Here is a 23,747-nt window from a genome sequence, read left to right as displayed (position 1 = left end):
TCACAGAATCTCACCAAGCACTCTAGGATAGTAGACTTTCCCATCCTTGCAATCTCATCCACCTGCTTTGTAGATGCCCCATAAACAAGCATCCGCAAAGCAGCTGTAAGTTTTTACTCCGGGATAAGACCCAAAGCTCCAACAGCATCATGCTTTTGAATGAAGTATGTGTCGTAATACGAATATCATGCATGATTTTTTGGAACAAATGTAGTTGCATTCTATATCTATCTCGAAACTTATAAGCAGGATATAACGAATTTGGGATAAAATAATCCTCCAAGAGATTCTTACGCTGAGACTCCCTACGTCTGTCCACATTCAGGGCACGACGACGATGGTGTTGCCTTGATTGATTAAGCATACACACCGCTGCTGCAAGCATTTGTTCCTCTTCTTCATCGGCGTCCCGATCTTCTTCAGCATGTCTACGCCGGATTTCTTCCCTTTCTTTTTGTTGCCTCTCCAACACCCTCGACAAGTTTGACATTGAGAGTAGAATGTGTTCTGTAAAATCTGAAAAATGAAGGCATAAATAAGAGATGGTGTGAGAGGTATGAGTTGATGGTGTAGTTTTATAGAAGGATTCAGAAGATAGAGATGACACGTGGCACAATTTTAGAGGGTGAAAATCTTATCTGAAATATGAGATTATAATTTTTTAAAAATATATGAAAATCTTATTTGACATGGGACACGTGGCACAATTTTAGAGGGTGAAAATCTTATCTGAAATCTGAGATTATAATTTTTTTTAATGAATATCTGAAAATTTTATTTGGAATAAGACACTTGGCAACCGAGATTCTCATCCGAAAATCTTTTCTGAAAAATAATGGACACGTGACAACCAAAAATCTTATCCGAAAATTTAATTACAAAAGATTATCAAAATTAATAGTTTAAAGTATAAAAAAATAGGAAATAAAGTATAATGAATAGTACTTGTCTTAGACTTAGCCCTCATGGGTGGAACCACAAATGGCAAGGCTGACACTATTCACGTGAATAGTGGTAGCCCTTACTTGCCCTTACCTTAGACTTAGCTCTTATGGGTGGAGATGCTCTAAGGGCAAATAAGTGGAGTTGCCCTAAAAATGGCACATTTTAAAAATTGTTAATTTCATTTAATTTAAAAATATTTTTTCTTTCATTTTCTTTCTTTCAACCTTGCGCGCCTTAAAACCATACAAGCGGATAAAGTCTGCCCTCTCTCTCTCTCTCTCTCTCACCAGCGAGCGAAGCGGCCACAGTGATAGAAGAGAGAAATGTTGGCAAACCCTAACAATGGCAGACTGCACTGCCCTAAGCCCTCCCAATTCCTGCACCCACAAAGGCCCAAATGTTTTCTCTTCCCAAACTGCCCTCGTTCCCCCTGCTTCACCAGCAAGTCCAAGTTTTGCAATTTGTCCCTGCTTCTGCCCGGAAAGAGTGGCAAGGGGTTTGGCATCAGAGCTTTGGCCGAGCCCGGAGTTTCAACGAACGGTCCTCAGGGCTACCCTCCCCCATACTCTGTCAAAATCCCTGTTGGTGATAGACATGTGAGTGGAGTTTTGAGAAATTTGGTTTAGTTTCAACTTTGAAGGAATGCATTATATTATAATTGGGATTTATCTTTATCACTTTGTGTTTCTTTTTATGTATAGAGAAACTTTGGATAGGATTTGTATCAAGTGCAGGGAATAAGTAATTGTGCTGGAAGCTTTTGTAGAAACTTAGTTACGTCGTTACTGTTACAGTTAATCATAGCCGAAAAGAATGATATATTGAAGAAGGAGTAGAATAGGATGGCAAACCAATTTTCAGAAAAATATTTTGGTGTGCAAAACTTGTAAATGAAACAAACTTAGAATGGGAAAAAACACAGTGGGTCTTGCTGATCATTTCAAGCTAGTGTCAGAAAAAACTAATCCTGTTACTTCGCATTGTCAGATTATTTTCTTTTGAGCTATTTTATCTCTTTTCAAAGGGCTCTTATCATGTGTTCCACTCATACGCGCCTGGCATATGCAGTGCTTTCCAGGAAAATTAATTTCCGCAAAACGCAATTAGATTAAATTCCTAGTAAATGGAACATTCCTTAGGACTGAAAGGTGATATAAAAAGAAAAACATAGGTTTTTACTGAACGAAGTTCTAATAGTTCTGTGCACCTTTTTAGAAGTGTTAACAAGGCCCTTAGTTTCCAGAAAGGATATTTAGCAGTTCAATTAAATTGTGTTGAGAATTGTTTCATAGGTACTTGTTTATTAGAAAAAAGATATGCTAAATTAAGCTCGGTTGTATCATCATGTAATATTTTGTTTTGGAATCATTACAGATTTTGGTTGAGACAGGTCATATTGGGAGACAAGCCAGTGCCTCTGTTACAGTGACAGACGGAGAAACCGTAAGTTATAATTGTGTGCCTGAAAAAAATGGTTCCTTTTCTGGTGTTATACTATTACCCTACAGTTTTTTTGATTTTTTTGATTTTTAGTAATTGCTTTTATATACAAGCAAGAGGGATTAGAACAAGGGTTGGGATGTCGACTGACACTGAAAATGTCCGTCAACATTTTAGAATTTGTCATTGACAGCTCAGAAAAATGTTGGTGACATGTGAATTGGATCAACTCTATAAATTAGATCTTGATTTAAGTCAACCACCTTAACCTAGGGCTGCATTCCTAATAATCTGGCTATATTGATGACATGTACTAATGACAAAGGTTTGTGAACGTTAGGATGCAATGAACATGTGTGAAAACTAAAGGCAAGAGTTCTCTGAAAATCAAGTTGAGCACTCAAAGTAGTTTGGGAATCAAATTTGAAAGGCTCATGAGCTTTGCGAAAAGGTTCGCACAAAATCTCTTTTAAAGTCTTCCAGTTGAAGGTGCAAAGTTTTCTCTAAAATTTTGCAAACTATATATTTGCATGGTCAGACAAGGTTTTACAAACCCAGGGTAACCTCCCAAGCCTAAAACAAGTAAGTTTGAACAAACTTAAATTGAATAAGAAAGTTCAAAATTAAAAATCTGGATTTTAGAAAATTTCTTGAAGCAATCTCATTCGGTCAATATACTATCTACGGATCTTGACTTGAAAGCCACTAACTTTGTAGTTTTTAAAATCATTTGGAAAAATTTTCAAGCACACATTATTAAATCCAGCCTCGTCTGCTGGAGATTTGCAAAACAATTGATTCTACCCAGAAAAAATCAACTTTATCTAATTTCCAAACATTTTTTACTTTAAAGCCATGCAATCAATAATGCATTGTCATGTAAATGTGGAAGTCTAACACCCTAGAATTGCTGATGTTAGTATTTTAAGTCCCCGAGCTACCAAAATCAAGTCAGATATGGGAGCTTATTGAAATTCTCATTGCTTAAACCATATAAAGCAACTTGAGTGGCCTTTGTTCCATCTTGACTAGATTTAACCAGACACAGACTCAATGTTGGCTAAGGAAATGCCAAATGCCAACATAGAAACATAGACTTAGTACCAGTTAGTGTTATTGCTTTGGATTCAAAATGGGCTTGGCTTTCTTTCTGTATTGAAAAAAGGCCTATATTTTGCATTGGGCCAAGTTAAAATGGGCATGTGTCTTTCTTTTAAAAAATTGTTTTATCTAACAAGTTTCAGATTGGGTTAGTGGCTTGCATAATGTGTGTTGACAATATATTTGGGTCAATTGGTATTTTATTTTATTTTTAGTTTTACCTTTTGCCTGGCATTTTTTTATTATAAATTTTTATAGCTTATGAAATGCAGAAATGCAGAAATGCAGGGATAAACAATGAGATACCACAATTTTGCTTATGTATCTGTCCAAACTTTTATATACATGCACATAAATTATTTATAAGCATAATTTAGTCAGCATGCTAACTTCTTTTTACCATGTTGTATATGATATATATACAGAAATTCTCCTATGCGTCCAGATGTTATTATCGTGCAGATGCCATGTATTTTCTACTACCCCTCTCTTCTTTCTTCCCTGTTTACAATGGCATCCGCATGATAATAACGTGTGGACATTTCGGATGAGAGAATAACTGTATATATATAATTGAATATACTATTTGAGGAAATTGATGCTTTGGGAAGGGGAAAGAAAGCCAAAATTCTCTGGGGTAGTCTGATGCAGGCAGTGGTTTGGAACCTATGGCTGGAACGTAACAGGAGAATTTTTGAGGATTATAAGGGAGTGGGAGTGGCAGAATTATGGGATAGAGTGAAGTTTTGGGCTGCCCTTTGGGCATCAACTTCCCTTGCCTTTAAGGATGTACCCTATCCTACCATTATGCGCAATCTGCTGGCCGTAGTATCTTAAGGGGTTGTTTTATGTTTGGTTGGTTAGATATGTGTTGAGTGGCCTTGTGTCTGTTTCACTGGCTAGTGTTTTTTCTTTTTATCTGCGTTCTAAATGCCCTTGTTTTGATCCTTACAATTTGAATAAAAATGTTTCTATTAAAAAAAAAAAAAAAAAAAAACTATTTGAGGAAATTAAAGTGTTGTATATATTATTGACTGATTTACTAAAGTATTCCATGATTCTTACCTATATTTCCAATTTTCCATAATTTTGGAGTATGGATAATGTGACTCTGATATCAATATTTTTATCCTTTACTAGCTTAAATACAGATTTCTCATCTAATAATGGAAAGCTAAAAGGTTTTGCATTGTGTTATGCAGTAAAACAGATTCTTCTTTAATAACATAAGAAACACATTTATTACATTAGCTGCTAAGTAATAGATTGATGTGTTGCTTTGCATTATCACCTTAATTCTTAATGTCATTCTTGTGGCTGAACTTAGATTTCTGCCAGTGAAGATTCAGCAGATATATCTTTCTTTTTGTAGATCGTTTACACATCTGTTTGTTTGGCTGACGTTCCAAGTGAACCTTCGGACTTCTTCCCTCTTTCGGTACATTATCAGGAGCGCTTTTCGGCAGCAGGTCGAACTAGGTGTGTCTTGGACCTTTTTCCTGTATCTTAGCTGCTTAGACTTTTGTTGCTTGCATTTTTTTTCAATACTTTGCATCTGTCATTCTTCCAGTGGAGGCTTTTTCAAACGAGAAGGAAGGGCGAAAGATCATGAGGTACTTGCCAGTAGCATTTTAGTATTATGAACCCTAGTATTATGAACCCTTGATTCCTCTCCTGACAGCTGGAGCTGTCTTGATGAATCATAGACGTTCGGTTCAAGATGCTTATATCATGGGATTGCTTTTGCATTATTTTATGAGTCTGGTTTGTTTATCTATTTTTTTCCTTAGAAGGTGTGCAACCGTTCGCCTGCATAAGTTGTATGTGTAACATCGAGGTCCCAGGAAAGGAAGTAACCAAGGTGGACCTGCTTATGTTTCTTTTATTAAAAAATATCTTTCTTTGATTGTGATTTAGAGGGCAGTGGTTCTTTATTAGCCACCACAAATTCAGATATGCCTTTTGGCCAATTGGTAGCTCATCTCCCCATCAGTAAGGGTGGAAGGTGGTTGCGGGTTTACATCATGTCTGGGTGTGAGTTTTTTTCCCAAATCGTACAGAAAAAAAAAGTAAAGGTCCCTACCTTATTGAGGATCTATTCCCATTATTCTAGATATGGCTTCTTATCAAAGATATACGTTTCAGATCAGACTAAAGAGCAGAATTGTAACTTCAGCATGAAATTTTTTTCTTCAACTTTCTTCTTTTTTTGTTTCGCTCTTTTTTGCCCCATATTGAGACAGATGGTACTTGCTACAAATCCCACGTAAACTTTCAACGCAATCTGAGGAGTTCTTTTGGGTTTTTATTATTTTATTTTTATTTAGAATTTTTTTTAACTTCGGCGACCTAGAAGTCAGTTATCAATCATAATATGTATCAATGTACTGTTACGTATTCATTGTACATAACTCAACGTTCTCCCTTGTCTTATTTTTATACAATTGTTTTAGCTTTCAATTGTATGCAGGTTCTCATTTGTAGATTGATTGATAGGCCTTTGCGTCCAACTATGTTGAATGGCTTCTACCATGAAACTCAAATACTTTCTTGGGTATGTCCCGTATGAATTTCAACTGCATATATGTAATAGGTTTGCTAATATCTTTATTTTCAGCAAATTGTAATCTACTTGTATGCCAACTTGAGCACTTACAAGATACTTACACTATGATTTAGTGTGCTGCTAATTATGCTTATTCATCAGTTCTTTAATTGTCAAACAGAATGAACCAATACAGTGTCACGGTGCCATTGTTTTACTTGGTTTATGTTTCATCTTGATAACTTCCTTTGTCAACATATCTCTGCAGGTTCTGAGTTATGACGGTTTGCACTCTCCTGATTCTTTGGCCGTTACAGCAGCTGGAATAGCAGTGTAAGTCTGACTGCTTTTAATTATTTGGAGCATTATCATGCAATTTGGTTTACATTTGGTATAAAAAAATGACACTTTCTTTGGCCTAATTATTCAAATTCCACAGGGCTCTTTCAGAAGTTCCGAACTCAAAAACCATAGCAGGAGTACGAGTTGGTCTCATTGGTGACAAATTTATTGTGAATCCTACAACTAAGGAGATGGAAGACTCGGAGTTGGACTTATTGCTAGCTGGCACAGATAATGCAATATTGATGATAGAGGTAAATTGTTAATGAAAAGTTAAATGTAATGTTTGACAATGCCAAATCCTTGTCAACTTTAGCTTCTCAAATGGATTATATTTGTAACAGCAATCATGCAGACTATCTTGAATCCATATGGCAGCTTTATTACTATAAAACAAGTTTCTAGGCACATTTCTGGGATAATTAGAAGGTATCGGTAATTATGTACTCAGCTCTGCAATAAGCTTTGCATGTTGTGTTATAGTTTACTTTATAAGGATTCCATCAACTAGTTCGAGGTAGATTTCTCGTTATCAAAATTTTGCGTCGGAATTTCCTGTTTGTATTTTTTCTTAGTGGAGGTCTGAAAATGGTTACCCAATTTGGGATATTACCTACAACAATATGCTGTTTATTGACTACATTAAATATCTGCTTCCTAACTTGTGTTAGGTGTAGCAGAAGCAACGTCTATTGTAGGGCATGGAAATAAACAATATATAATTTGTATTTTTGTTGATATGTTATTAAAATGGTAAAATACATCTTTTAGAAATTTGATCAATGCGGCAAAATAGTATTTACAATAGGTGTTATGATATTGAATACTTTAATCAGCAGTTAAAAAAATTGCACCCTTGCTCTTTGTTCTGTCAACGAGTGTAGAAAGTATCTGTTACTAAACCACATCTTTAGTTGTTATATGTATATGTGTGTGCATCAATATATGTAGGTTTTTTTTTCTTCTTACTTTGGGGCTTTTAAATTCATTGGTCTGCATCACTTTATGTACTCATTGTATATCTCACATGAAAGAGTGTTAATTAACATTTTTCTTTCTCCAGTGTTGGATATAGTAATTCCGTGAAAATTTTCTATGTTTCCGTGTTTTCATGCTGACTCACAACCATCTTTATGTGTAACATCTTCTTTGCAGGGCTATTGTGACTTTCTCCCAGAGGAAAGGTTGCTGCAAGCAGTAGAAGTTGGGCAGGTTGTTACTTCGTCTATGTATGTAGTTTATTTGGTTGCACAAGTTATAGCTTTTTATTATTTGAAGTACAATGCTATGTTCCAATTATTTTGGCCTTGCTGCCCATGCAGGATGCATGAATTTGCAAATAATTTTTATCTTTAGCATTACTAAGTGGTCATAAAAAGTTAAGCCATTGTCTTTGCTTGTATTAGAAATTCTTTTTGCAGTATATTTCATATGATTTACATTGTTGTTGGGCCTGCCTTTTGTGTTGTCACTATCATATCTTTAATCAACGACACAATGTTTTGCTATGTTTACTGGGAGTTGTGGAGCCCCAGTAAACATTACTGAAGCGGGGCGGTCCTCTCTCCCTGATGCTTTTGTGGTAGAAAATCTGCCATTATCATGTTGAGTATCCTATACTTTTGTGTAGCTATGAATACCTCCCATTGGAGATGAGTAAGACATCAGAGAATTTCTGCTTAACCAAGCTTAATTCTAACCAAGTGTTTGGTGATGTCAAGGTGGCTAAGAGTGCTATCCTGGAAAGAATAAAAGAAATTAATGATTTAGAAGAGTATGAGGGAAACTCAAGAGTGATGTTAGCTCTGAAACATGTTCGAAGATTTACTTTTTAAGGGAGAAACATCTTCTAGGGAAAAGACTAAAATGAAATGGGTGAAAGATTGAGACAATAACTAAAGAACGTTTCGCAAAGTAGCCAAAAATGAATAAGTTGAATAAATTGGAGGATGAAGAGGGTAATTGAATGAGAGTCACATTTAATTGTAAATTGCTCCGTTTGAGTTTGAGTTATTTAGGTGTTTGCCAATACTGGAAATTAACAACCAAAGCTACCGTTCATAGGCCAGTCTAATTCATCAGCAGTAACGTTTATTTTTGAGGTGATTTGTTTCAGATACACTGAAAATATTATTTTGTGCTTTCTATATTTGATCATAAACAATTCTTATATGTATGAAGGCACTGCTCGGGAATTAGTAACTCTATGTAGTTGTTCAAAGAGTTCATTGTCATTACTTCTTTGATTGTTTATTTGAAAACTCCCAGAACATATAAATATCCACATAGAGGTAAATTTTTTGATTATACATCAATATCAGGATGCCGTACGAGCAATTTGCAATGAGGTGGAAGCTTTGGTTAAGAAGTGTGGAAAGGCAAAAATGCTTGATGCAATCAAGTTACCTCCCCCTGAGCTATATAATCATGTTGAGGTATGCTTTCTATCTTGTGTACTTTTTACTGAAAAAAAATAAAAATTACTTTTTGAATTAGGTTGATCTCTCTCTCTCTCTCTCTCTCTATCTCTCCATCACACACACACACACACACACACACACAAATGTACCATATCCTCACTATTTCTCTAATCTTCATTTCCATACTCTCTTTTAACCTACTTGGTTTCTATGCTCTTGCTGCTATTCTTCTCATATGATGACAGATTTACTTATCCTTTGAACAAACATCAAGTGATCACGTATTATAATTGACATTGCACAGGAAATTGCCGGTGATGAGTTGGTTAGAACTCTGCAGATTAGGGACAAGATTCCTAGAAGAAAAGCTCTTTTGTCATTGGAAGGAGAAGTTTTGACTATACTAACAGCAAAGGGATATGTTAGTAAGGATGTAGCTCTTGGAGGCAGTGAAACAATACCAGATATATTTGAAGATGAGGATGAGGACGAGGAAGTGGTTGTGGATGGTGAAGTAGATGAAGGTGATGTTCATATAAAGCCTAGTTTACGAAAGTCAACTCCCTTGGTATAGTACAAATCTTTCTATTCTGTATTTCAAGTTTTTTATCATTCTGTGAATGACATTATCCTTTATTTTTGCACATAATATATATGTATATATATATATATTCATCTGTATGTGTATGTAGTTATTAAAACATACTTTCATATTTAAGAAAGATGGAATTATCTCATTGTTATTTGCTTTTTACTAAAATTTGTTGAAGATTGCTCTGGAATGGTGTTAAGATACTTTAAAAGATCTGGAATCAACCTTTTGATAACCCAAAAATTACTGTATATCTAATTACCTATATGAGCATCCAGTGAATTTGTCCTAAAAGCTTTGTAAAAGGCTGATTTCTAGCCATCAGTGCGGTTGTTGTCCCCTTTCTTTAGTCGCTTGACCTTCACATGATTTGGAATTATAGTTGGAACAAAATATATTGAAAAGAAGTTCAAAGAGTGTACCTCGTGTGCCAAAACATGTTCGTAAAGTCGACTTTTCATGTCTAAGTCTCCATACTCTCACATTCTCGTTTTTATTCTTTGGCTCATGCAGTGGGGTCCTTTTTTTTGGTCGAAGTGTGTGGCCTTATAGAATTTAAATGTGATACAGGAACCCATGTGGTTGATATTTTTATATAGTATTTGAAATTTTCTGGACTTGTGGTGAAAGTTATGCTTCTTTGGAGTCAACACCAAGAAGTCTAATATTAGGATATGTGGATCACAATAAATTTAACAAATATATTACTATTTAATATATAACTGTCCAACTTAAGTGTTTGAACTTTATTGAACAAGCAATGAGAGTTATGTTTCTGAACTAGCGATTTTCAAGCTAGTTCAAATCCTTAAGTTTTTCTATCTGAGCACTTATGGGTCAGCATGATTTAAACCATTAGAAAGAATCAATTCTGATTTTTCTGTATTACATTATTTTGGATTGTGTTGCTGCAGTTATATTTTTGAATATTTCAACTGACAATCGTATTATTCTTGGTCTATCTCGGAGTTTTATGAATACCTAATTGTGAGTGCAATAGTTACTAAAGTAATATTATTATTTTTAGTTCTTTTCTGAGGTAGATGTGAAGCTGGTATTCAAAGAAGTCACATCCAAATTTTTGCGGAGGCGCATTGTGGAGGTATGAACATTTGCTTTTAGTTAGATATATTTACTTAAATGTATCTGAGGCAGATGTGAAGCTGGTGTTTGCTTAACTAGATGCAATGTTATCTGTTAAACTTATGACCTTTAATAATATTTATTACGTGAAAGGATTTTTTATTTTTAAATTTAAAGAAAATTAAACCTAATTACTAGTATGAGAAATTTAGGGTTGGGTTCTTTCTTGGGTGAGAGCAATTTCAACCCCATTTCTAAACCCTAGTTTGATTGGGACAAGTACAGGTTAAAGTTTTAATTGGGTTTGGCTCTGGGTTTGACTGATGGAGGCCTAGTGATGAGGACATCCTTGTCAAACCCATTAGGGTTTACTAAAGAAAGAGATGGAAGAGGAAATTTTTTAATTCGGTCTTCAAATCCTGCAATTTTGGAGCAATAGATGATTTCTGCGTTTTTAACTTGTTGTCCAAGTTTTCTATACTTTCAGGATTTCTTGTTTGACTAGAATTTGGTTTACTTATTTTATTAAATGTAGATTTGATTACCGTTTCTATTTGGTTTAGGATTTCTTTCCTAGAATAAGTTTAATTTCCTTTTCACTCTAGGGTTAGATTGCCATAAAACCCCCCCATGTAATTCATGATGGAGTTGAGTTATTGCTATAAAAGTTTATTTTCCAGAGATTGGAGACTTCTTGGTGCCTGGAGTGATTCCAGACCTATCCTTGTTCATTCTATTCTCTGTTTTCCATTGTTTTCACTTCCGCTATATTACCTAACTACTCAATTCAACCATATCCTACATCACCTAGACTCTAGAGACTTTTTTGGTTCTTTAGGATCAAGGGTCACTAATGGAAGTTTATTATTTGAAAATTAGTATTATATGGAGTTGTAGACATTTAAAACTACCTCTATTTGGACCAGCATCTGGAATAAGTTTTCCCTCGTATATAAAGTTTTTGGTCATTAAATGTTGTTTAACTAACGTGGCTGCCTTTGCATATGATCACATGTGAAAAGCAAAATCAGTGATACTGTTGTATAAGATTCATGTGTGATCAGGTTTCAAAGATACATCTCTATTACCTGCTAAGCATATTCAATTTTGAAAGGTTGATGTAAAAATTAGTGTGAATGTTTTGTGAAGTCGGGCAAATATCAAATTGTAACCAAGTCTGAAGAAACAATAAAATGAAGTACACTAAATATTCAGGCTCTGATAAGTGAATCATCACTTCCACTAAGGGTTTCTTCACTATACTTTTGTCCAGAGGACTGCATTCTAAGGCTGTTACCAGTTAGGGATTTTGGAAGGATTAAATATAACTTATGCATGATCTTATTGTAATAGATATTGTAGCCTAACAGTTTGTTTGGTGAAGACTTGGCTTTCAAATCAAGCATTCAAGTCTCAATATGCACCTATGCTCACAGTTTAGGTTGGTTTAAATGGGTTCCTGAGTTTGCATGTAGTTGTTTGACTGGAAATGAATTGGGTTGCTGGTGAAGCAACCTGGGATCACCCAATTAAAGAGGAAACATCAACACTACCCACACTGTTTTGGTTAGGTTGAGTGTGTTGGTCAGTTTATGTGCTAAAATGTCCACCCCTAACTGAAAATTTTGAAATGTACACGCTCCTGCCCAAAAAAGATCTACCCATGGATAAAGAGGTTGAAATTCTCTCAAATGAAGGTTGAATGACTTAACTGTATAAATTCTACATTATGCTTTCTTTGCTGACATATTTTTCCACCTTCATAATTTTAGTCTCAGATCCTTGATACTTCAAACTATGCCTTTTTGAGTTACAGTAGCAATGCAACAGAAATTGTTTTGAACAGAAGAGAGTTATACATATGCAAATTTCTTTGTTCCTACCCTGCTCCTTTTTTTTAAGCAATACAGACTATTTTATCTTTTATTTTGAAACACTGAGATAGTCAGTGTTTTTGTGTTGCTCATTTTGAACACTGAAATAGTTAGTGGTTATTCCGGGCATAAAGGATCTTTGTAATTTAGCTCTTGTTTGGCGGGTACTAACACATGGCTCCAATGATATGGATTACTAGGCAGGATATGAATTATTAAACTGACAGGAGCCTTGTTTTTAACCTTGAAATAGGTTCTTGTCATCTAAACACCACAAGTGCTAGTTAAATTCATGCCATGTTTTATTTATTTATTTTTTGTGTGTGGTTGCTACAGGGTGGAAGAAGAAGTGATGGGCGTTCCCCAGATGAGATACGTCCAATTAACTCAAAATGTGGACTACTTCCCAGGGCACATGGAAGTGCTCTTTTCACACGTGGAGAAACACAGGTTTTGAATTTTATCATTCAGCATACCTGATTATCTTGTGTACCAAAACTGCTCTTTTGATTAATGTTATTGCCGTTACCATGTATATTCAGAATTACATTGCCCTTTTTCCTTAAGTCTTTGGGGGCTCTTGTGGAGGGAGGTTGGGACTGTTTGGGTTATTCCGAAAGGGTGCTCTGATTTCCTTTCTTCTCACTTTGTGGTTTGGGGAAAGGGGAAGCGTGTTTCAACTTTATGGGGCTGTTTGGTCCACTCTGTTTTCTGGAACATTCGGATGGAGCGTAATAGGAGAATTTTTGAAGACTATAAGGGAGTGGGAGTGAGTGAGCTTTGGGATAGAGTTAAGTACTGGGCAGCGTTGTGGGCTTCGGTTACAAAAGAGTTTAAAGACTACTCTTATTCCACTATTATGAGGGATATGGCAGCTTCGGTTAACTGAGGGGTGGGGGGTGTGTTGGTCTGTGGTTTTTCGGTTGTGTTCCTCTCTGTTAGCTTGGGAGGGTTTGGTGCTGTTTGTTTCTCTCTGTTTGTTTTTGTTTCTTCGGTGGTGGTTGCCTTTTCCACCTCCGTGTTCTTTTGCTTAATAAATTTCGTTTCTTCTACAAAAAAAATGTATATTCAGAACACATGAAGATAGTTACCAGTTCTGTATGTATGTGCTAGTGTTTGTGTGTGTGTGTGTGTGGCATATGCGTGTTTGTGTTTTAAGTATTTCACCATGATTTGTTTCTCCCAAACACTTGGTACCATCCATGGAGCTACATTGTCTTCATATTGTTTGCTGGTGACTTTAATAGTAAGAATCATTTTTCAAGCTGAGATGAATTTTCCTTTTTTTGAACTAGTGTTATGTCTAGCTATAGTCGAAGCTAGTTACCTCTGATATGATTTTAATAAGATCGGCACACTAGTAATTGAGCAGAAGAGTATGATTAACCCTTTAGCCACACCCCACATTTGTTTAACGCATCTCAATTGACTCTCATTTGTTCTAACTGAGCCTGTTACAACTCTCTGAATCCACAGTTCGTATGACCAACTTAGGTTCTTACGTTGCCATTCTGATCTTCATTGAGTTTAATTATCCGTGGATATTTTAGTTTAGTGTCATTAATCGTTTCTTTTCATTTTTTCTATTTACAGTCATTGGCTGTTGTTACACTCGGTGATAAGCAGATGGCACAGAGGATAGACAACCTAGTAGGGGTAGATGAATGGAAGAGGTTCTATCTCCAGGTCTCTCTCTTTATATCTCTTCATCTTAGTAATTGAGTATGTGGTGAACCATGTTTTGGCAATGTAGTCTCTGGCATACACATAATTTCTTATAGCTATAAATAATTCTGTTCAAAGTTCAGTAGATATGATATTGTGCCCAACTTTTCTGATCTTAAGAAGATTGATATTTTTGTGATTTCCTTTAATATTTAATTTATGAATTGTCATTGTTGAATGGAAGTAATATTTGACAGTTCTATGATAATTTCTTTTATGTTCTTTTGCAACTGTTGTCTGCGTAGTTACCGTCATGGTCATAAATCGAGTTATAGAAAAACGAGGTGTTTCATTACATAAAATTTTTCTCCGATTGGAATTACCAACTTTTGTTGATGTTTGAATTCTGTTATGCAAATGATGCCATTTGAAAATAGTTTTGCATTTCTGCATTTTGTAAGTGTTGGGAACCTTGCTAATAATGTATTAATTTTTCAGTACACATTTCCCCCGTCATGTGTTGGGGAAGTTGGACGGAATGGAGCACCTAGTAGAAGAGAAATTGGTCATGGAATGCTTGCTGAGAGAGCTCTTGAACCAATTTTGCCTTCTGAAGATGATTTTCCTTACACTGTACGTGTTGAGAGCACAATTACTGAAAGCAATGGCTCTTCAAGGTGGCTTTTCTCAATTTCATCAACCAAATAATATATTTTCGTTATCAAATATGTTTCAAACATCTTTAACATCATCAATTTTTTGACGTCGAGGCTAAGATTTACCTCTTAACACTATCCTTTTTGAGGATACAGTATGGCATCTGTTTGTGGGGGATGCTTAGCATTGCAAGATGCTGGAGTTCCAATCAAGTGCTCTATAGTTGGGATAGCGATGGGTATGGTTCTGGAAACTGAGGAATTTGGGGGAGATGGTGCTCCACTGATTCTCTCTGACATAACTGGATCTGAAGATGCATCTGGGGATATGGATTTTAAGGTCTTATGTTCTGGAATTTACCTAGTTATTTAGTGTTTTTGTTGGTTATTATTTAATATTATTCAAATCTGAAAGCCTATGTTGTCAATACTCTATGAACTACAAAGTGGTCGTCATAGATCATGATTTAATAGCATAATATTTTATTGAATAATTCAGTGATTGCAGGTTGCTGGAAATGAAGATGGTGTAACTGCATTTCAGATGGACATAAAGGTCAGCTTTTACTTATATCCTGATAGTTTCTTCAATATCAATCTCATTTTGTTACTGTGTTTTAGGATAGTATTGTTACTACTTCTAACCCACTTCCCACCCAATTGACATGGCTTGTGTGAAGAGTATGTATGTGTGTGTGCGTGAGTGTTATTTGTGTTCTTTTGGTTATCTGTGCATTATAATAAGTAATAATCAGAAGCCTTCCTTCTATATTAGGTTAGCGGGATTACATTGCCCGTTATGAGAGAGGCACTCCTACAAGCAAAGAATGGCCGGAAGCATATTATTGGTAAAGTTTCCTAATTAATATTGTCTTTTATAGTTGGGAGTTGTGATCAGGTTAAGAAGGATTTAATTAGTCGGGGAGGTGTATTCCTGTGGGATCCGGCCTATTTAGTCAATAATCAATAACCTGTGTGCAATTTAAATGTGTTCTTGGTGCTTGGTATTTCCATTATAGGTTGCAGTTGCAGATACATGTTTTTCATCATAACAGTATGCAATATATAATTTTCCTTTTGTCAGACAGTCATGTATTTTTATTTTTATTTTTGGGATGAAGTAGGGGGCCAAAGCCCCAAGAAACACACACTGGTCTAGAACGAACAATTCCAAGCAAATCATCAACAAGATAAGCACTGATCCAACTAGGAGCCTGCTCAAGCAAGCACAGCCCAAGATCCAGTTGATAACTACAATTAGACAATCGGTCAGCAACACCATTCTTCTCTCTAAAAACATGCTGAAGGGCACAACTGGTAAAACTGCTGCCAAAGGTTACAACAGCTCCTAACCAAAGCAGCTAAGGGATGCAAAGCAAGCAGAGAAGAATTCTGACAGAGATTGACTGCAATAGCTGAGTCCATCTCGATGATGAGACTACTGATACCTTTCTCAAAAGCTAACTTCAGACCAAAGAAAAGCCCCCATATCTCAGCCTCAAGAACTTGAGCTTTTCCTAGATTAACAGCAAACCCACTTACCCAGTCACCAGAAGAGTCACGAATGACTCCCCCAGCACCAATGCAACCAGTAACACTTCTCCTTGAACCATCGACATTAAGTTTGAACTGTCCAGGTCCAGGAGGCTCCCAAGCAATATGAATTTGAACTTTATTTACCCCTTTAGTGCGATTAGAAGCCGACTTAATCCACTCTTGGGCAGCTGCACAAATAACTTGTCTTGGATTAGAGAGAACTGTATCCTCATTCTTGAAAACATGCTCATTAGAGAGACAGTCATGTTTTCATTTAATTGGAATCACGCCTAAATCTATGGTCCTGATTAACAGTCTAAAGAAATAACTTTCCAAACTTTCTCGCAAGAGAACGCATATTTATGAATTTGTTTTGCATGTATTTTTTTCCAGCACTTTTTACAGAAAGAATAAAAATTTTGATTTTTTTTAATTTCGCCTTTTAAATGATACCTTCTGTCTCCAGCAAATTGGAAATTTTATTTTATCTCCTAGTGGAATCAGTAGGTTTTCATTGTTCGTTTGATTCCCCATGTTCATGGTTGCCTATTATCCAAATAGAGGACACTGGAACTTCTATATAATTTTTCATATAATAGCACCAAATTGCATATAGTGGAGTCTAAGGATGTGTTTGGAGTGTTTTTTCTGGTGTGTAAAGGGTTTTCTAATAACTAAAATCAATGTTTGACAGAAATAGGGAGACATGTTTATTGGGTTATTAAATTACTTTTATTGTTTTTGGGGGAAGCACCTGGTAAGTGCTTACTCAGGAAGCGCTTTACCTCTTGGGTTCTTAATGAAAATTTTTCTTCAACAATAATGCTACCATGTAAAACTGCTACTAGGTAAAAACCATTCCTCCAGAACCACTCCCAACCAGCCAAGTATCTTCTGTTCAAATGATTAACATTTCCTCCTTGTTTTAGACGGCTGTGGGGCCTGTTTGAAAGTGCTTTTAAAATGGCCAAAATCACTTGGGGAAAAAGTTGGAAGTGCTTTTGGGTTATAAAAGTACTTGGAAGTGTTTTCTGGAGAACCGCCTAACATCTGCTTCTTCAGAAAGCACTTCCAAGCGCTCTTCCAGGAAGCACTTGAATTCTATGTGCTTCGAATAAAAGCACTTCCAACAAAAGTGTTTATGAGCAAATCTGCTTTCTAGATGAACTTAGGATTGTTTGTTACACTTATTTTGGTTCTAACCAGCCACAAAAGATTGAGTTTAGTTTATTGGATTCTGGAAATATTGTATCTTGTTATCTCATACTCTGCTGTCATTAGAAGGTGAAGTTGATTTTTGTGTTTTTGTTATTTTGTTAAAAATTCAGCGGAAATGTTGAAGTGCTCACCTCCTCCTTCAAGAACGCTTTCTAAGTATGCGCCACTGATTCACATAATGAAGGTTTGTTGATTACCTGTAGATGAATATTGCATGGCTAGCTATACAACTGATGATCTGAAGTATGTAATGTACTTCTTTCTTACGACCCTGATATTGTGACAGGTCAAACCTGAGAAAGTGAACTTGATCATTGGTAGTGGTGGGAAGAAGGTGAAGAGTATTATAGAAGAGACTGGAGTAGATGCAATTGACACGCAAGAAGACGGGATAGTAAGACCAGACTATGACCCAATCTGCGACCATATATTTTCATTTAATAATTTCACCCTAAATTTAACTTTTTTCTGGCTATTGCAGGTGAAAATTACCGCCAGGGATTTGGCTAGTATAGAAAAGTCTAAAGCTATTATTACTAATTTGACAATGGTTCCAACAATTGGTGATATCTACAGGTAGCCTTTTTTTTTTTTTTTCTATAGGAAATAACTTTTTATTTTGACCAATGTCCAATAGCTTGTTTTTGTTTCTGCTCAAACGTATCGTTGACTGTACAATTTTCAAAAGATACGGTTATTGTCCTTATAATTCAAAGTATTAAATATCATAACTATTACCTTTCTCAAATTTAAAATATCAAACTTCATTGTGCATGATGCTTGTACAAATAATATATCTATCAAATAAGTTTTCAAGAGCAGTGATGAAATATAAATTTAGAGAAAAATTGAATTAATGTATCAAAGAGTAATATATCTATCAAAATGAATTCTGTTGGATAAGGATACTGTGGCTCTTAGATTCATCGTCTTGATTTGAAGAGATGAGTTGTATTGCTGTCCATTCTGCTGTTGTATAATGTGCTATTTTGTGGGAAGTTTGATTTTTACAGTGGAAAGAAAAAGGGTGGTGTTCTGGGGAGATGTGTTATGATGGCAATTTTCTGGGTTTTATGGGTTGGGTATTTGAAAATGTGTTTGGTGAGGAGGTGCAGTGCATATGGGATAGGGTGCATTTTGCGCTTCTTTGTGGGATCTGTAGCTTTGGAGTTGAGAAATCCTTGTTGACTAATTTTGTACCGCTTTACTTTCATTTTCAAAATATAATTCTGTTTCTTATTTGGGGGGAAAAAAGAGAAGATAAATTGTTTTGCATTTTGATACTGTATCTATGTCACAGGTATGTTAGTGGTTTTTCTATTATTTATAATCATTTTACATTCACAGTTTATGTAAAACTGGCACGTAATATAGTAGTTATTATATTTAAAAAGAGAGAGATCTCTTATAAAGTAAATTAAGTTATTGAACTTATTGTAATAGTCTTATGGACGAACGACCCGGATTGAAAACTCCCTTCTTTGTAATTGGATTTTATATATTTTTTTCATTTCTTTTCCGAGGCTTAGTCAAAGATTATGTGTTGGACTTACTGTGCTTTTGACATTAATATGTAAATAGGACAATGCATTAGGAATTCCAAGCACTCTATATTCATTAGGGTATCGGAGAACAGGATGTCTTTTTATATACCTTCTTCTTGGTTAATTATGCATTAGATCTATCATCAAAAAAATTATGCATTAGATCAGTAACTAATTATTTGACTTTCTGGTTTTAATGTACCAGGAACTGCGAGATCAAATCAATAGCTCCATATGGAGTATTTGTGGAAATAGCACCTGGGCGAGAGGTATAATGCATCGTTGTTAACAACCAATTTATTAGTTCTTTTACCTTTTTGAGCATTGTAAACCTTGTGTTAAGTATAGGTAGGCCCATTTTATAAAGAAATGGGGTTGAAACAGTAATATCAGCAGGCATCTCAATCTCAAATTTTTCAGGGACTTTGCCATATTAGTGAGTTGAGTTCGAATTGGCTGGCAAAGGCAGAAGATGTAAGCACATAATATTTTCCATATTATTATTTTCTTATATGTTTCTACATGTGTAAGAATCATGTGGATTAAACTTTCCTGTTTATTTAATTTTACAGGCTTTTAAAGTTGGAGACCATATTGATGTTAAACTTATTGAGGTACGATCTACTATTCCTGACATCCTTAGAAAGAAATAAATGTAATGTTAACTGTCTGGTGATAAATGATTTATTTGGTATTAAATTATTATCTTCTCATTGGAACATTAACCTTTTCTGACAGCCATGTACCAAGAAAAATCAGTCTCCTTATCCTAGAAATGTGAACATATATTTTATAAATAAGATAAACAATGGCCATTGTAATCTATGGTCCTGCAAAAGTTGGTCTCATTAACGGAGATTTGGATCTGGTCCTAACCTTTGCATCAAGTTGCCACCTCATGGGCTGAACCTGTGTAATTGTGTTTTATAGACTAATACTTGTATTGTTGCATTCGACAATGATCTTACTAATATGACCATGGTAAGGCCCTTTTTGATTTCGTGCCCTTAAACAAAGCGAGAAATCCTTGCACTGAAGAAATTCAAAGGGATTTTTTTCATTCAACTAAGACAGGTTGACAAGACTAACTCATTAAGCGTGGTTCCAAATTTTTACGCCAATGCATTCAACGGCCAGATTTTGATCACAACAGAATGCATTGATTGTTCAGTAGAAAAATTTTAGTCATTCATGCGAGAATTTGAAGTACGACCATCCTTTACATAATTTGGCCTTGCATTATTGATTTAAGAAGTCCTTTTAGAAATCAGATTTAAAACTGACAAGAATTCATAGTTGCTGACCAGAAGCTTTCTCTCTTTACTTAATGAGTTTAGGTTTCGAGTAGTTTTGCTAATTTTTTTATTGCTTACCTTTACCATGCATTCTTTTCATTCCTTGCAAATTGTTGATCAATTTTGGTTTTACTGGGTTTTCACCCACTCTGGAGAACTGCAATAGGATAATTTGTCTGTATAATGCAGGTAAATGAGAAGGGGCAACTTCGCCTTAGCCACCGAGCGCTACTTCCAGATACAGATCCAGAGAAGGCCAGTGCAAAGCAGCCTACAGGTGATGCCAAAGATGTTGTAGGTTCTCAAGAAACATCTGACAAAGGTTTACCTAAAAAAATGATTAGCATTCGAAAGGGGGACTTAGCTGAAAATATAAGCTCGCCCAAAAATAATACAGCAGAGAATACTTTGCTCCCACAAAAGAAGTTTATCCGGAGATTAGTCACCCCTGCCAAAGATAGACCAAATATCAACAAAGATAAGACAAAGAAGAGCAGCAGTGAAGTAGTTAATAGCGTCTCGAGCAATGGGGAAAATACTTTAGTGAATGGAGAGGCTAACATTGGATAGTAAGGATATTTCCTTCTTGACCTACTGACGAGGATAATTTGTTGGTCCTGTTTGTCATGTTGAAAAATGATGGTGCAATGCCTCGAAACTAACAGGAAGAAATGGTATGAATTGCCTACCTATTATATATATTCTCTAAATTAATTTTGCATAGATGTCACTTTAGAAATGGACCTGAAAAAGGTCACATACTATTTCGAGATTGAGCATTGCCATTCAACAATAGGTACAAACAACTGACAACCTCATACATTGTCCAGAGTGCTAGTGAAAGTTATTTTATTTATGTTCATCTTCAATCTTTCTGTTAGGCTTCAATTATTATAACAATGCTGATAATGATGCCAGAAACGGTTATATACATTTTTCATTATCCCAGTGTTGGTACCTTCTTGTGGTCAATTTTCGTTTTATGAGTCACTGCTTGAACTGCAAATGGTATTATAGGTTATTTACTCAAGAATTTACTAATTAGAAATGGTGGAATCTGTTTTTGACAGGAAATTGTTTATTAGGACGTTCCACCGAAAGGTTCATCTCACATGCAATGACGTGAATGTGTCACATTCTGCAGAGGAACCTGGTTAAATGTAACTGCATCATATGTTCTTTAAGAAAGGGAAGTATTATGGTCTTGGAAAATTTGCTGAACCACTGATTCTTACTGGATCAAGAAGAGCTCCATTGTGGTGTGGGGTAAATTTCCTTGCTAGGTGCTTGAGAGTTTCTTTTGCAATAGAGGAGGATGTCATGGTGCTTTTTTTGCTCAGATTATTTTTGGGGCTAATATCTAAGCAAAGCATTCGATAATGTCAACCTGATAGTTTCGTTTTTGTTGGCTATTGCTGAGGCACACTTTTTTTGATAATATGTTGTAAAACATCATAGTTGAGCTCTTTCGCAGCAGTTTATAAATATTTTTCTTCTTTGATAGGCTTGTCACTTCTAAAGCATATATAATACAAGTTGAGTTCAAAAGCTTCATGTTTCTCAAATTATGAACATTGAATTCGTAATGAATTGCTATTTAAAGACACCCTCATTTCTTTTTCTTTTTTTACCCAAGTAAAACATTGCAGAGAAGATCCACGTGGGATCTGTAACCCTTACAAATCAAAATACAATTTAGTAAAACATTCCTAGGAAAGTTCCGAAACCAAATTCATGTCATCTGAAGAAGCATATTCTATCTTAGCCAAAGTTCAACCACTTGGTTGGTTTCACGTAGGAATGATGTAAAAGAATAACGATGGGAACCATGTACAAGATACCAAATATCTTGAATAATTGTTCGAATATGCCAAGGAGGTGGGATCTGATGATTTAGGATTGGGATTAGAACTTTAAAATCGCCTTCAATTTCCAGCTGTGATAACTGTATACGAGAGGCCCATATTAAGGCATTCCTTAAAGTCGTAGCTTCAGCCTGCAAAACATAAGAAAAACTAATAGGGGATGAACATAATGAATCATAATTACAAAACCAGCCGAAGAATGACCATCAAAATTGATTTTAAAATAGTTAGAAGGGGGAGGACTCCAACTATAAAGATTTTGCATTTTTATGTTTCCACTTCTTAAAAGAAATATTATTATTTTTATAAAAAGACGATAGAATTTTATTAGATCAATAGGAATAACAATACAAAGAACAGAGACTGTAAAAGGAGTCATCCCAACAACAATATGACTAATATGGGTAAATATTCCCCACTGACTTGAGTCAGCTGAAAGCTGAAACGATTTGGAGAGAATCACTTTCGAAAATAACATTTCTATAACTCTCTCAACAGCCACCAAATCTAGTTCCAATGACATTATGGACAAAAACTACTCGCTAACTGGCATGACTCTCCTAGAGAGACTAAGAACACCCAGCAAACTCAACTTATGTAATCAAAAGAGAAAAAAAAAAAAAAAAACACAGAAAACTCATAGAGTTTCTGGACTTCATTGAACAAACTAAACCAAAATAAAAACTTAAATAATGCTGGTAAAAGAAAAACCAACCCCCTCTAGTCTTTTTTGGAGAAATGACATAGAGAGCGCCACCTAATTACTCCGTAACTTCAACACGCCAATAAGCAGTGGATGTATGATGGAACCCCTGTATCCTCATGCAAGTATCACTACTCTCCTCGTCACTACCCTTTACTTTAGCCATTCTATTCCTTATGGATTAAGTTATTTCCCTTTTTGTAAGTGGCAGCTTACAGGGCTGCCCTAACGAATCATTGTATAAAATATCGCTATAGTATTAATGAGAAGAGCATAATAGAACTTTGACAATGGCAACGTCTATGGTGCACCTGGTCAATCGGTGCACCAACTTTTAAATGATTAAAAAAATATGCGTGAATTGGTTTTTCTAGGTAATAGGTTGTTGAGGCCCAAAAAATTCATGGTTGGGTCTGAATAAATTCTCGGTCTAATGTGTTATCTTATTAAGAAAAGACCCAATTTAGAGCACACGAGAGTTTACCATGCACGAGTCACAGTCCACGAGCTATGTCAAATAAATAATCCGTCATGCTAAGGATTGAGATAAAGATCATAAAATACACTAGCTCTACGAGCCCATGCTAATTACCCCGTCAAGCATCATGATAAAAAGCATGCCACGCCAAGTGGGAAATCATTATTTCTCGCCCCAACCATGCTACAAGCCTAAGTGGGCCCAAGCCACTCAAATGCACATGGCTTGCTTGAGTGAGTTGTGGTATGGATGGTAATGAATTGTCATGAGGCCCATTGATGGGCTGAGAAATGGAAGTCCCGGGTTGCTTGGGAGCCCCGGAACTCAAGCACATTTCTTAGGCCCAAACATATGGGTGAGCATATAAGAGAAAGTAGCCCATCATTTCAACCAAAATAACCCAACAATTGATGAAGTTAGCTTATTTACTTGATAAACCAACTTA

At 35.6% G+C, this 23,747-nt stretch overlaps 1 protein-coding gene across 2 annotated transcripts; it reads left to right on the top strand.

Annotated features, from left to right (window-relative positions):
* LOC18771173 (polyribonucleotide nucleotidyltransferase 1, chloroplastic) lies at positions 1,185-21,821 on the top strand. Of its 2 annotated transcripts, none has more exons than XM_020568593.1 (25): positions 1,185-1,541; positions 2,320-2,388; positions 4,859-4,965; positions 5,057-5,099; positions 5,957-6,040; positions 6,300-6,364; positions 6,471-6,627; positions 7,529-7,585; positions 8,695-8,808; positions 9,098-9,361; positions 10,413-10,487; positions 12,679-12,792; positions 13,936-14,028; positions 14,506-14,684; positions 14,820-15,003; positions 15,172-15,219; positions 15,439-15,511; positions 17,528-17,601; positions 17,704-17,811; positions 17,899-17,993; positions 19,167-19,230; positions 19,382-19,435; positions 19,534-19,575; positions 20,446-20,533; positions 21,327-21,821. In XM_020568593.1, the coding sequence occupies exons 1-25, from the start codon at positions 1,269-1,271 to the stop codon at positions 21,380-21,382; spliced, it is 2,580 nt and encodes an 859-aa protein (XP_020424182.1). In that variant the 5' UTR covers positions 1,185-1,268; the 3' UTR covers positions 21,383-21,821. The 2 variants fall into 2 exon arrangements, with proteins under 2 accessions (XP_020424182.1, XP_020424181.1); XM_020568592.1 differs by having other exon boundaries at positions 1,186-1,541; positions 20,446-20,930.

This window comes from Prunus persica, chromosome G7 (assembly GCF_000346465.2).
Source record: "Prunus persica cultivar Lovell chromosome G7, Prunus_persica_NCBIv2, whole genome shotgun sequence".
NCBI lineage: Eukaryota > Viridiplantae > Streptophyta > Magnoliopsida > Rosales > Rosaceae > Prunus > Prunus persica.
Note: the sequence above shows the minus strand (reverse complement) of the source record. Positions and strands in the feature narration are given on the sequence as shown.

What these genes read in the sequence shown, in the direction of transcription:
- LOC18771173 (XM_020568592.1), top strand. Translation starts at nt 1,269, where the DNA reads ATGTTGGCAAACCCTAACAATGGCAGACTGCACTGCCCTAAGCCCTCC. An exon ending in ATGCAATATTGATGATAGAG is followed by an intron (nt 6,628 to 7,528) that starts GTAAATTGTTAA and finishes TCTTCTTTGCAG; the next exon opens with GGCTATTGTGACTTTCTCCC. An exon ending in AAATAGCACCTGGGCGAGAG is followed by an intron (nt 19,231 to 19,381) that starts GTATAATGCATC and finishes CAAATTTTTCAG; the next exon opens with GGACTTTGCCATATTAGTGA.